Source organism: Phaenicophaeus curvirostris, chromosome 17, assembly GCF_032191515.1.
Source record: "Phaenicophaeus curvirostris isolate KB17595 chromosome 17, BPBGC_Pcur_1.0, whole genome shotgun sequence".
NCBI lineage: Eukaryota > Metazoa > Chordata > Aves > Cuculiformes > Cuculidae > Phaenicophaeus > Phaenicophaeus curvirostris.
Genome location: NC_091408.1, coordinates 11819386 through 11833984, shown reverse-complemented (window position 1 = coordinate 11833984; position 14599 = coordinate 11819386). Strand labels below are relative to the sequence as shown.

The following is a 14599-nucleotide window of genomic DNA, read 5'->3' as shown; positions in this document are numbered from 1 at the left end:
ACCTTTTTTCCTTCTCCCCATCTCTCTCTCACACACACACATACTTTGGTGTCTTTCTTGATATTACTTTGGATTCAATCTCACACTAGAAAGTCACAGCGCTACCAGCCTTTCCTAACATCAGCCTGGATTCAATTACTTTGTGTGCTTGACAAATTGTGATTGTCGTCCCAGATTAATTTGGTATTTTCCATTTGTCCTACCATGAGTTTTCTGACTCAGGAATTTCTTATCAGGAATCCATTAGCCCAGAAACTTAAAGAACTGGCTCTTCAGGCTTAAATAGTATTTATAATTGCCTTCTCTTTGTGCTGTGTGTGAAGGTATCTCTAGTGTTTTGTTTTACATAGCAGGCAGTATTCCTCTAATATTCTAACAAGAAGTTAAATTATCTCTACTTCAGGTAATCAAAAACCTATCAATAATTAAGAGCTTCAGAGAAAAACTTAGCATCAGATGAAGGTTTCTCTGTTTTCCTTTTTTGTCCCATTCATTATACACAACAGAGAGAAGCAGCACTGTCTGAGTCTGCTTCAACTGCTGTTTGTATTTCCAATAAGCATCTGTTTTGGCAGGCTCAATAAGCTCCCTCCTCCTTAGTCAGGCCACTTCTGAGATCATGTAAGAACTGAGGAATCTCTCAGTAGCCTGCTTCTCCAAATTTATACCCATTGTTCCTCATCCTGTCACTACAGGTCTTTGCAAACAGTCCCTCCTCAGCTTTCTTGTAGCCCCTTCAAGTGCTGGAAGGTTGCTCTAAGGTCTCCTCAGAGCCTTCTCTCCTCCAGGCTGAATAACCCCAGCTCTCTCAGCCTGTAAGCATCCTTCCTCTTTCCAGGTAAATGAAATGTAGGTTTATAACAAACCCATTGTAAAGGCTACATATGCATTGTTGTCTACTTAAAAACAGTTGATTGATAACAGTTCTTGCAATTAAGACAAGGATGTTTGGAACTTCCTGGAAAACAGACATACACAGCAAACGTGCTACAATATGCTGCATGATAAGAGGTATTACATTTCAACGATGTTAGTGGGTAAAGGGCGAAGGGACCTTGGTTGCTTGGATAACAGAAGGAAAGAAAAAAACCAGATATGTAAGTCAGCAATGTATAGGCCAGTCATTTTCTGTAGTTAACTGTATAGGTTTAATGCTGGCTTTAATCATCACACATTGTGAGCCTGAAACATCTTCATTACTTATGCTGCCCTGAAATTTTTCACCTCTCCTCACCTGCTGGAAGTAATCAGGCAGCTATTTTGGCTGCTTTGTAGTCTAGCAGCCCAGTGTTTCTCCATTCCCTCTCTGACACTCCAGAGAGGAGGCATTTGTATTGAGATAGCCCAACATTGGCTAGTCTGTCCTTTAAAAGCTAAAAGTCATCAAGAGCTTTCCTGAAGAAAAGCAAGGAATGTTTAACCTAAATCCAGAATATGGTGTGCTGCTAGGGACCTGTCAGCAGTGTGAAATAAATGCTGTGATGCATGGTGATGGCTTCACACAGCTCGTGCCGTGCTGATCACCAGGGACAGGCAGGACGTTTCCTGTGTGATGCAGACAGCATGTGCCACCTCTGGATCCTGAGGGAACTGGCTAAGTGACTGTAAGGAGGACACTTGATTCATTGTGTAACAACAGATCCTCTATGATTCAGATCAGACTATACTTACGCTGCTGAAATGATATAATTTGCTCCAGGACCTATTTGTGCATGGTCTTTCTACTTGAATCCAACCACAAATAATTTCTCTGATCAGATTAGGCAGGTTGGTTTGACGTGTGTGGGTCATCCTCAGTGACAGTGCGGACTTGCAGTGCATGATGTCTGTGTTTTGTTTCTGGTGTGTATCATAGAATCACCAGATTGAAAAAGACCCACTGGATCATCGAGTCCAACCATTCCCATCAATCACTAAACCATGTCCCTCAGCACCTCATCCACCCGTCCCCTAAAACATCTCCAGGGAAGGTGACTCAACCCCCTCCCTGGGCAGCCTGTTCCAGTGCCCAATGACCCTTTCCATGAAAAATTTTTTGCTAATCTTCAGCCTAAACCTCCCCTGGCGAAGCTTGAGGCCATTCCTTCTCGTCCTGTCCCCTGTCACTTGGGAGAAGAGGCCAGCATCCTCCTCTCCACAACTTCCCTTTAGGTTGTTGTAGAGAGCAATGAGGTCTCCCATACATACATACACATATTTCTTTAACTGCTGTTGAGATGCCCTACTTGGAATTGGGGGGAGCCTTCCTCTGAAGCTCACTGTAAGAAAAACTAAACCTCCCATCTACAAAGACATAATCCTTCCAGCTCTTGCTCATGTGCAATGATCACAATGAATATGCACACATGAGAAAAAATGAGTGTGCATCTTGCTATGGCTCTTCCTCCTACTCGTGCACCTCGGCTTTTTCTGTGTCAGAGTCACAGGGACAGATCTTTGGTGTGATGCAACAGTCAGTACCCATACAGCAAATTATTTTTTTTTTATCATGGCCTTAATTTGGTCTCCTGTGACACATCAAACTGATGTCACACTGGTTACACAAGTATTTCAACCTGATGGTCTTCCTAAGCATGTTGGCTGGCATTAGCCAAGTCCTCTGCTGGAACAAGTCAAATATAATTAGAATGGTTTCATCTGTCTGAAGCTCACACATCTGAAGATGTGATATTAGTTTGAAAGATTAAGGCTGTTGACAAAAAAATCTGACTCTCGATGTAAACCCTGAGGTCTGAAGGAAGTTACACAGCACAAATCCTAGTCTTAGAAACTACAGAATGTCATAAAAAAATAAACAAGTAATCTTAAAATAAATAGTTCCTGTGTTCCTCTCCCCTAGATGGCATTTAACTTTTATTCTTCTGCCTATTTTTTTCTTTATCCATAATATGTAGCTTCTGAGGGAGAATCTCTATTCTTGTAATCAGCACTGTTGGAATGATACAATATGTGTTATTCAAATGAAACTGACTGTGATGTTTTAAATGCAAAATGTACTGTACTGCTCCCTAGGCTTAGGTCTGTTGTACTATATCCATACCAGAGAATCCAAATGAGCCAGGAGGATCCCAGCTATGACAAGTGTCAGGCCAAGACTGAATGGCAAATTAAATATAATGGGGCACCTTCTGTCCCGTAAGTCCCAGAGTGGACAAACTTTCCACTGTCAATCCCTTTGTGCTCCTCTGGAATTTATACCTGTTCAAGCAGCAGCATCCCAGGCCTTTCTATGGCACCTGTTACTGCCATTGATCACTGGCTCCACAATATTTAATGTCTTCCACCCTCTTTGCTCTGTGATTCCACTCTCTGTTTTACAGAGAGAGCAGGGGTGTAGTGGGGTTAGAGATCTAGACCGGGGTTAGTGTCTGCACTATATCATTTACCAGCATAATTATCTTATTATAATAGCTGAGGTGCCCAGACAGAGCTTTCCAGGAAATTCATCACAAAGCAGGGAGCTTGAAAGCACCCAGGATTTTGGAAATGTGTGTGCAGACTCCCCTCCTGTGCCCCGTCTGTGGGGTCAGACATTCACGTTAGCGTTAAGCAAGCACATAACATTTTCACAGAAGGGGAAACGGTTAACCTTACTTGCTGTATTTTATCATGTGGTTCGTTTAAGGTCACATTCTGGTATTTGTCTGATAAAACTAGTTTATTTGCAGTAGAATGGAAGGGAACTGCATTTAAATATAAGCTAGTATTAATAGCTTGTTGCATGTGGTCATGCTTTCTGGAATTGGATTATATTAATATTGCTATGCAAGCCTTGAAGCTGCAAGAAGTGTCCCATCCTAATTACATAGCCTCAGCTGAGTCCCTTGATAATAAGTGAGTGAACAAAACTCTTCCTTAGGAGTTTCTCAGCAGTCAGAAAGAGGCTGTTGGTATCCTGCTTATTAAGCTGCGTTAATTTTAAAAGGCTCTTGTCAGCCAGCAGCCCAGTAGCTTTTCTTCCGTCTGAGTTTTGTTAGGTTAATCCACGAGTCATGGCATATTTGCCTACGATTTCATGAGTCATGGGAAAGCTCCATAGCCCTTGTAGTCCTGGATGATCTTGCTGTCCAGTACTGCTAGGTCAGGTGTCTTTCATAGAATCATAGAATAACCAGGTCGGAAGAGACCCACCGGATCATTGAGTCCAACCATTCCTATCAAACACTAAACCATGTTCCTCAGCATCTCGTCCACCCGTGCCTTAAACACCTCCAGGGAAGGTGACTCAACCTTTCCAGTGCCTCGTAAATGCATCCTGCAACACTTCAGAGTGTCAATAAAACCAAAATCCTAATTAACATTAGGGTTAATCTGGTGTATTAGCAGAATGACTCCCACAGTTTGTACCTAGCCCTGGGAGAACATTAGCTGTGGACAGAGAATTCCTAAATCGGGGTTAGCCTTTTCCTCTTTATTTTCATTCAATGATTTGTTTTTATTAGTGATTGTACCTTGTTGTATTTGACAAAGGGCAAATTATAACATGTCTGTTTCGCTGCGAGGTGTATATTTGTGATCTCTAATTGGACAGAACCATTGCTGTATTACAGCCAAAGTCAAAGTAGCACAGAAATAACTATGAGAAATCAGGTCTTCATAGATGTTGCCATTTACAGAAATGAGGGAAAGGAACAGACAGCAATCTAGGAGAGTTACCTACCCAAATACCTCTTAGAAATGCATCTCTGATTTGCCAGGCAGGAAGTCAGCAGCTAGAGCTCTTCAGTCCCAGTCAAGTGCTGCAGTTAAACTGCATTTCTGGGCAATTGCTATGTGAATTCATGGAGCTGAGAGCTCAGATGTCCAAAAAAAAGAGGGAAAGAAATTAAAAAATCAGGTTAAAAATAACTTATCTCATTATCTCCTTGCCCTTAGCTCTTCCTTTTTGCTGTGGGACAGTAGGTGCTGGGGTACAGGCAGGAATGACATCTTAGGATTTACATTTTTTATAATAAAATGAGTTTGAAAGCAGTAAAAACTAAAGAAACTTTTCTGATGCTCCACTGGAAACTTTTCTTCCCTGCAACTCATTGCTTCAGGTTCCCGTGCTGGAGAATTGTCCCTCAGGCTTCCTAGAAATGTGCAGGGACAAAGCATCGTTGCTCTGGAGTGTTGCAGCGCCGTACAGATCTCAGCTCCCCACTGCTGCATCAGCAGCGTCCAGGCTCGCTGCAGGGAGCATCTGTGCCAAACTTTGCATTTCTGCGAGGCAGCCTGTCCTTGTCAGTTGAAAAAGTTGGCTGACAACTGCTCCAGAGGAAGATCCCAAGTACTTTTTCTTTGTATCCATAGGAGTGGGACCAGGATGATAATTCCCAGGGCCCGAGTTAGGAGTAACTGCTTATCTTGGGCTTTTAGGGAGCCCAGCCGGTCCCAGAAAGGCTCCAGAGCGACAGTGCTCTGCTGCCTATAGCCTGTTCCCCTCCTGAACTGTCTGGAGGGGGAGGAGAGATGCTTCATTGCTTCTGAAGCTCATGATGTCTTGTTCCATCTCCAGCAGTCCCGCATTACTATTAATTACAGCTGTTATTTATACATGTCTGTAAATAAAGGAAGCTACCACATCTGCCCCAGCTTTACATGGGATGAGTAAGGTTTTGGCTGGAGCAATGCATGCTGCTGGTCTACTTGAAAACAGACACTTCCAAGCCAGCTAGTCATAAAGAGGAAAGTTTCACTAACAGTCCTTTACTGAGAAGGAGCTGGAAGCAGTCAGCTCTCCTGAGTGAGCTGGTCCCAGGAGCAGCAGTGCTGATGCCTGGATGCCTGGGAAGAGCCCAGCTGCAAAAAAAAATGCCTGAGAATTTTACATTTCAGATGTTACAGGTCTCAGCACTTCCCAGGTTCACGTCAGGGAGGAGGAGGTGGCTTTTCCTATAACATCCCCAGCAGGGAAAGGGTGTTAAATCTGCTTTCAGATGGGCAGCTTTTGGAGTAGGAAAAACAAGGAGGCCTCTGATTCATAACAGGATGGACACAGGCTGCTCTAGGAAGTCACTTCTGGCTTCTAATATTTTAGCTTTCACAGGAGATTTTTATCCTAAGGCCACTTTTAAGAAGGTCAGAGACAGATAAGGTGATAAATTTGAGTTCACTGTCCACTTCAATTGCTTTGGAAAAACTTTCCTGGGCCAAGAGGTTCCTTGTGACCATGATTTTTAGCTCTCTCCTGGAGAAGGAGATGGTCCTTAAACCTGTAGGTTCCCCCTATGTGAGTCATGCCCCCTCCTCACTCCACGTTGGGCTTGCCCTGTCTGGAAAGAAGGCTGAATGCTGAGCAACCACCTCCTACCTGCATAAACATATGACTCAGGAGATGTGAAAGATAAGGGATGTGATACTCATCCTCCCACCATGAGGTGAGCAGTTATTTTTAACACTGAGGTCATCGAAACAGAGGTTAGTGCTGGACCTGCTGTGGATGATCCTCTTGACTTGACTGAGCACTGGAGGAGGTCCAAGAGGATCAGGGTGCTGGCTGAAGAGTGGTCTGTGTCCCCTCCCAACAAACCTTGGCTTCCAAGTCTGACTTGAAGGGTCCCACAGATAGCACAGACCAAAATGTGGATACAGAGGGAGGCTGAGGGTGGTGAAGGTGTATCTGTTCTCATCCAGGACAGAGATGACATCTCATAAGGAACTGTGTGATGACACCTGCTGATTTATGGACAAGCAGTGCTCATTTTGGCAAGCAATAGCTTCCAATTAGCCTGAAAACAGACTGCTCTGGGTGGAGGACTTGCAGACTCTCTCTTATTTATTGGCAAACCTCATTTTAATATAATCAGCCATTTGACAGGCAGGTTAGGTAATGGTCCTTGATGTGAGCACTAACAGATTTGAACACCAAATATAGCTTTTAGTGCCCAGAGCCCTCTGCCAGTAGCTGAAATGCATCTGATATTAAAACACAAGGGGAACCTAGGAAGACCCTTGCCAGAGCACCTGGCTGAGTACATTAAAACACCGCCTTCAATAATTCATAAATTCTATTCAATGAGCTGGTGTGGGGAGAGGGGTAATAAAACATCTCAGACCTGGCCTGCCAGGATAATTGAGTGGCTAGTTAAATCTCTCAACAGTATTAATCAACAAAGGAGCCCACAGCATAAATAAATCCAGCACTCAATATGACAGGGCTATGGAAGTGCAAGGAAACCAATTCTTCACCTCCTGCATGTGATGCTAGGTGCCATGCTGCTCCAGCAAGTGGTATTAGAATAAACTCAGTGCTCTGATAGTTCAAACATCCAGTCTTTCCAGCTGTGTTGTCCCATGCTTAGATATCACCTAAATGTTTCGCTTCAGCTGTGCATGTGATGGAAGGATAATTGGTTGTGAAAGGTAGGGAGCAGAGTGTAAACTCTGTCACTTAACTGTCTCCAGCTTCACTGACCAAGAGCTGATGTTGTGGGAGGGGGAATCACTCCCTTTCTAGGATAAAAGCATTTTACCAGGTTGGAGTGTTGTGTCTGTGGCTCCTCAGTGAGGTATGAAAAAATACTCTTCACATAACACCGCTGATGTAAATTTACTGATGTTTTCCATGCTCCACATTACTCATTCAGCCTCTCCAGGAATGCCACACCACATTGCAGTGGTCAAAATGGATTTGTCCTGGTGTGACTTCGGTGCAATTCTACTGTAGTCTGTGTTGTAGCCTTACTGTAACAGAGCCTGAATCTAATCCAATAACAGACATCTGAAATGGGTGCCAGTAAAAGATGTCCTTTTAATTTTTCATTAAAATCAGCCTGCAGCTCTATTCCATTAATGCTAGGCTAATATTGACTTTTATCATTTACAGATATTTGTGGACCGTCCACATATTTCTTCCACCAGACTGATTTTCAGCCAAGCACTGCATAATTAATTCCTTCACTCCTTCCTGATGAATCTGGCAAAAAATCCAGCATCCAGGTTAGTGTTGGCTCTGCCCAGATACTGGCAATTATGCTCAGCTATTAGAATGTTTGCGGAAAGTGAATGTGTAACTGTCTTAACATGTCTGAATTTGAATCAGATTTTGAATTCTCATGAATACAGTGTCTACTTTTCACCTAGATGTACTCTGAAACTTAGCCATACCTGATCTTTCCTCTTGTGCTACTCTGAACATGCTTTTTTGGCTACAAAATACCCAGAATAAGTTGTTCATGTGCCCAAGCCTCATAGTTTGGCATTTCCCTTCCTACAGTAACACTGATTTGTTTAGGTTACACAGGAGTGCCTTGGAGATTCCCTTCGCATCAAGCAGAGCATTGATTTCAAAACACACGTACACAGTGAGGGAAAGAACCTGTTCTTCACTGTTTTAGCTGGCCAAGGTTTCTCTCACGCCTTATAGATCATAGAATCACCAGGTTGGAAAAGACCCACCGGATCATCGAGTCCAACCATCCCTATCAATCGCTAAACCATGTCCCTCAGCACCTCATCCACCTGTCCCTTAAACACCTCCAGGGAAGGTGACTCAACCCCCTCCCTGGGCAGCCTCGGCCAGTGCCAATGACCCTTTCTGTGAAAAATTTTTTCTTAATGTCCAGCCTGAACCTCCCCTGGTGGAGCTTGAGGCCATTCCCTCTCGTCCTGTCCCCTGTCACTTGGGAGAAGAGCCCAGCTCCCTCCTCTCCACAACCTCCTTTCAGGTAGTTGTAGAGAGCAATGAGGTCTCCCCTCAGCCTCCTCTTCTCCAGGCTCTCACCCCCAGCTCTCTCAGCCGTTCCTCATAAGGCCTGTTCTCCAGCCCCCTCACCAGCTTCATTGCTCTTCTCTGTGTTGACGGGAGCATGGAATCAAACCGCAGAGATCAATGTGATCAGCGAGTGTTCACTTTATTGAGCTTAGCTGTTTCTTTATAAACCCTTTTTGGTTACATAACTGGGTGCTCACGAGGGTACCTACAGTGTATTATTGGTTAAAGGTAGCTGTCCATAAGGCTATTACTAACATATTATTGGCTAAACTACTGCATATGCTAAGAAACCAAGTTATACTAAACTTAACTATGTTGACAGTTCTCTTCAATTGTTTTTCTTTCAGCTGGTGCTTGTTCCCACAGAAGTAGCCACTACATTCCTCCCAACTGGCCCCTGTTTATCTTTCGGCTCTCTGTTTCAAGGCCTTGTTAGAGTTGTTCAGTATTAAACAATCTCACAGCATCCAGGCCTAGTTCTCTGTAGAATGTTCCCACATCTCTGGACTCGCTCCAGAGCCTCAACATCCTTCTTGTGGTGAGGGGCCCAGAACTGAACACAGGATTCGAGGTGCAGCGGTTCGGCTCTGTGAGTGGCCACTGCGTGTTTTCTGGTGTCCTGTGGGATAGTGTGGGGAATACTGGGGCAGAGTAATTAAACTAGAAAAGCAAAACCATTAGGATTTCAGGAAAGACAGCTGTCCGGCCCACAGCAGACACCTGTGGTAGCCAGAACTGTGAAAAATGGCAACAAGAGGCAAATCACACATCTGGCATAGGCAGTTTGGTATATGGGAATGCAGGTCTTTGCTATATAGGAACAAATGTAAACGTCACTTGTCCTAGAAGACAGTTTTTAACCAATCCTGTGGCACAGAGGCAGTGTCAGAGCTAAGTATACTGTATCTCTGCAGCCCAGACACAAGGATGGCACTCTTGGATTCCAGTAGCTGTGTTTATGACTACTAATTAAAACACAGTATTGGAAAAGAGTATCATCTGAGTCATTGGGGTATCAGTTGCCTGTTGCTTTCCTTCATGTGTGAATTAGAAAAAAGAACGAAGTTTCATTAAATGAAAAAAAAAGAATTCCAAGAAAACAGTCAAAGGTTTCCCACAGTTGGGTGTATGCTTATATTTTTCTCCATCCGTCGTAAATCACAGCAGTAGATCTTCCCCCACTCATGTTTTGCATTAGTAAATTGGACTATATACTCTGTCCTCTCAAAGATTAATGCCTCCGTCTGAGGAAGTAGTTGAATACGTGCTGGTTGGAGGATTTGCATCATTAGCAAGTGGGAGACTGTGGGAGGAGAACAGAATTTGCATGCATTGGAAGTTGGCCTAAACATACTCAATGAATTCTGGACATCAGGGAAGAATTGATAGAGCATAAGCAATCCATCAGCAAACCACAGGAAAAAAATTGAGGAGCACTACTCTTAATTTAAAAGCTTTTCAGCTGCCTTTGTTCCAAAACAAACAAAAGTTTTGCTAGTACCACGTGTCTGCAAAGTCCACTCCAAATATCTCAAAACTGTGTTTGCTGTCAAGCAGCATTACTTGTATTAATTGTCCTTGGGTAAGTTTTTAAATCTCTGTAGAAGTCTGAAATATTTGCACTGGCCTATTTTTGGAAGGTGCGTTTGAGAGACATTTAACTGCTACAAATGTTAAACTGTCAGTTCAAAGAAAGTCTAGTTCTTCATGTGTGCGCACGGCATCCAGTACAACTTGGTTCGGATTCTTGTAGAGACCTGAGTGTCTTCACAATTCTTATGCTACTTTGAAGTTTCACTTACTAGAAAGCTGCTCAGTGCATCTTTAGGCTTGCTTAAAAACAAACCCACTTCGCTTAGAATAAAAATAAGACGTCAGCAGAGAAAGCTGACTTTACAGCCCTGCTTTGTATGTGGCTGCATGCAGAAAGCTACCTTAGAACCCACGTTTAATCAAACCCAATTTAAGTTAAACATTTTTTTCACAACTATCAGCATAGTGAAGGAACAGATTAGCACACAGAGTACAGAACAATGAACATTCATCACTGTCGTATTTTGGTCTCTAATTGAATAGCGTTCATAGCAACTTCCTCCTCCTAACACTAGGACTGTATATCTGCTGCGCTAGGAAAGTAAAGGCAGAAACACCTGTGGCCACTAGAGATTTGACCGCAGTTCTTGCAAGAGTACACTGCTAACCATGGTGCCCTGGCTGGTTTCCAGTGTGGGGGGATACGAGATTGTGCCTATCTAAGAAGTTTCAAAACATCTTTTTCACTTCCTGCCTTAAACTTTTGCAACCCTTTTTATGTTCTGTGTTAAGAGAGCGGCTTTTAAGAGCTGGTAAAATAAATTCCCGTGTCTGTTGTTTACCAAATAGATGGATTTTCTTTTTGCAAGTTAATGATGTTTGCCGTTTCTACCGGTTTCTGTATTAAATTCTGAATTAACCTCTTATGATCATCGACAAAAGCCTGAAATTGTAGACCTCATGGGCAACACAAGGGTAGAAGTGAGAAAGAAAACAAGTAGCAGCGAGTGTTTGGTATTGCCGTGCTGATACAGGTCAACAAATACGTCGATGCTGTGTAAAAAGCAAACTTCAGACTGGGATGCGTGAGCAGGGCTGCTGGCCGTGAGGCGCGTTGTTTTCTCTGCAGCTGGAACAGGATGTTCTGCTTTGGACATTTTGATAAGAATCATAGAAGCGATCTCTAAGAACATCCAGTTCTTAAACACTTTCCACTGGACCAGGCTGCTCCAAGCCCCATCCAGCCTGGCCTTGAACACCTCCAGGGATGGGGCATCGATTTCTCGGGACAAGCTGTAAGGAAATGGAGTGAGAGCACAAGTGGTCTGGAGACACCTGGGCTGGTGGGGGCAGGTTTGGGCAACCTGGAGCAGGGGATGGGTCCAATGCAAGGAGCTCCTGCCACGGAGGAGATGACCCGCAAAGCTTGTGGGTTACTGCACAGCAAGGGATTTGAGGATGATGATCTCAAAGGTCTTTTCCAACCAAACGATTCTATGATTCTATGACCAAGCCAAGCACCAGCCTCAGGCTGGCAGTGGCTTCTCATCGCAGCAGGGATCCACGCTGAGCTCCGGAGAGGGGTGTCTGCAAAGGCTGCTGAGGGAACCTTGGTGGAGGTGCCCACCAGGCTTTTGGGAGGAACAAAGCCTCCACTCAAAGTGCCTTTGAATGCCCAGCTATAACCCAGCCCCACTTCCATCCCTGAGCCAAGTTTCTGAGACAGGCTGCCTTGTTCCCTTCCTCCTGTGAGAAATAATTGATAAGTTTTGCTGCGGCTGGTTTGTGTGTTTAATTATCTTGTAATATAAATCTGCCTTGCATCGAGAGATAATATGCAGACAATCTCCAGACATGGATAAATAACCTGAAAGAATAAACACTCTTAGAGTTGCAAGAATTCATTGTGTTGTAAGATGTAGCTGGTTTAGGTCAAGAGATAACTTGAAGGGAGTCTCCAAACATGGCTGGATAACCTAAGAAAATAAACATTCTTTGAGGACTTTCATGGTTCTTTGTCTAAAGCTGGTACATATACCTACTGCTTTTGTGAGGTGCCTTATTTAAAAGGGCTGAACTGTAAAAATAAAAATTTTATTGTCTTTGCTTTGAAGACTGTACTTTCCAATATTTTAGCAGTGAATAAATGTTTCTCACACAGGGATGGGGGGGAGAAGGGAAAGAAGGGATGGGGGGAGAAGGGATGGGGGGAGAAGGGGTGGGGGGAGAAGGGGTGGTAGGGAAGAAGGGATGGAGAAAGGAAAAGAAGCGATGGGAGAAGGAAAAGCAGGGATGGGGAAAGGGATGTAAGGGATGGGGGCAGAAGGCATGAGGGGAAAGAAGGGATGGGGGAAAGAAGGGATGGGGGAAGAAGGGATGGGGAAGAAGGGATGGGGGAAGAAGGGATGGGGGAAGAGGGGATGGGGGAAGAGGGGATGGGGGAAGAGGGGATGGGAGGAAAGAAGGGATGGGGGAAAGAAGGGATGGGGGAAAGAAGGGATGGGGGAAAGAAGGGATGGGGGAAAGAAGGGATGGGGAAAAGAAGGGATGGGGAAAGAAGGGATGGGGGGAAGAAGGGATGGGGGAAGAGGGGATGGGGGAAGAGGGGATGGGGGAAGAGGGGATGGGGGGAAAGAAGGGATGGGGGAAAGAAGGGATGGGGGAAAGAAGGGATGGGGGAAAGAAGGGATGGGGGAAAGAAGGGATGGGGGAAAGAAGGGATGGGGAAAGAAGGGATGGGGGAAGAAGGGATGGGGGAAAGAAGGGATGGGGGAAAGAAGGGATGGGGGAAAGAAGGGATGGGGAAAGAAGGGATGGGGAAAGAAGGGATGGGGGGAAAGAAGGGATGGGGGGAAGAAGGGATGGGGGGAAGAAGGGATGGGGGGAAAGAGGGGATGGGGAAAGAGGGGATGGGGAAAGAAGGGATGGGGAAAGAAGGGATGGGGGGAAAGAAGGGATGGGGGAAGAAGGGATGGGGGGAAAGAGGGGATGGGGAAAGAGGGGATGGGGAAAGAAGGGATGGGGAAAGAAGGGATGGGGGAAGAAGTGATGGGGGAAGAAGGGATGGGGGGGAAGAAGGGATGGGGGGAAGAAGGGATGGGGGAAAGAGGGGATGGGGGCGCTCCGGCCCCAGCACGGGAGCACGTGGCGACCACGGTCCACCCCTGCGAAGAAGGGGCGGTGCGGGCGGTGGGACCCGGTCCTCCTTGCGTCCCGTTAGGTGCTTTTGGGGTGAATTTTTACAGATTTCCCCCGCACGGACCCCCTCTTTTAATTATTCGATTGCAATTTCACATTCGCGGGGGCGGGGGCCGGCAGCAGCGCGGGACCGAGCCGTGACTCAGGCCGCGGCGTCTTTAAATGCGTGTGGCTCGTCCCGTCCAGCCCAGGTCGCCGCTGTCGCTGTCTCTGTCACCAACGCCGCCACTGCGCTTGCGCCGCCCCGCACGGCGTTGTTTGCAGGCGGGCACTAGGACCCGGGCGGGCTTAGGAGGCGGGCGGGCGCTAGGACCCGGGCGGTGACCCCGCTGCGCGCACGCAGGCCGCCCTTAAGGTGGAGGCGCCGCCGGGTTAAGGTGGACTCGCTCCTCTTAAGGTGGACCCCTCTTAAGGTGGACCGCCGGCCAAGCCGCGCCTGCGAGGCGGGGAGGGAGGGAGGGAGGATGGGGCTCGGCCCGGGGAGCCCCGCCTGCCGCCGGGGAGCCGCGCCGCTCCGGCCCGGGGAGGAGGTGGTGGGCGCAGCGCGCTGCTGAGCGGCCGCCTCGCACCATGCCCGGCTCCTGCCTCACCGCCTTCCTCCTCCTCCTCCTCCTCCTCCTCCCCGTCCCTTCGCAGCGGTGAAGCCGCCCCGGCCGCAGCCTCCCCGCCGGCCGCGGGGACCCCGGGCGCAGCGCCATGGAGACGGTGGGAAAGTTTGAGTTCAGCAGGAAGGACCTGATCGGGCACGGAGCCTTCGCCGTGGTCTTCAAAGGCCGGCACAAAGAGGTGAGCCGCAGCCTCTTTTCCTTTTTTTCTCCCTTTTTTCTGCTTTTTCTTTTTTTTCAATTGATTAATTATTAGGTCTGGACTGACCCTGGGCTCCCCGCATCCCTGTTCGTGTTCCCCATCCCTGCCGAGCTGAGCATCCCGCATCCCCTCTGTTCCTGCTTGTCTCTTCCTGCCCCGAGCACCATCCCCGGGCTCTGGGGCAGCTCTGGTGATGCCACATAAATTATTATTTATTGCTGTTATTCTCTCTGCACCCCCCCCGGAGCAGAGCCGGCTCCCCAAAGCTGCCCCTTGCCTGGGAAACAAGGGGTAAAAAAAGCCCTAAACCCCCTCACGCTGGTTGTGAAGCGCGTACAGGGCTTTGCTTTGTTGGTTTTTTTTTTC

The 14599-nt window shown here is 46.4% G+C and overlaps 1 protein-coding gene across 4 annotated transcripts in view; it reads left to right on the top strand.

The window, feature by feature from the left end:
- Positions 1-14599, top strand: part of ULK1 (unc-51 like autophagy activating kinase 1) — a 138484-nt gene that overhangs the window by 41406 nt on the left and 82479 nt on the right. Inside the window, exon 2 of one of the 4 annotated variants that reach the window (XM_069870765.1) lies at positions 14063-14212. In XM_069870765.1, the coding sequence (XP_069726866.1) occupies positions 14123-14212 (90 nt within the window). In that variant the 5' untranslated portion in view covers positions 14063-14122. Of the gene's footprint in view, positions 1-13937; positions 14213-14599 lie in introns of those variants that run through there. The other 3 variants (XM_069870768.1, XM_069870767.1, XM_069870766.1) reach the window with 3 other exon arrangements.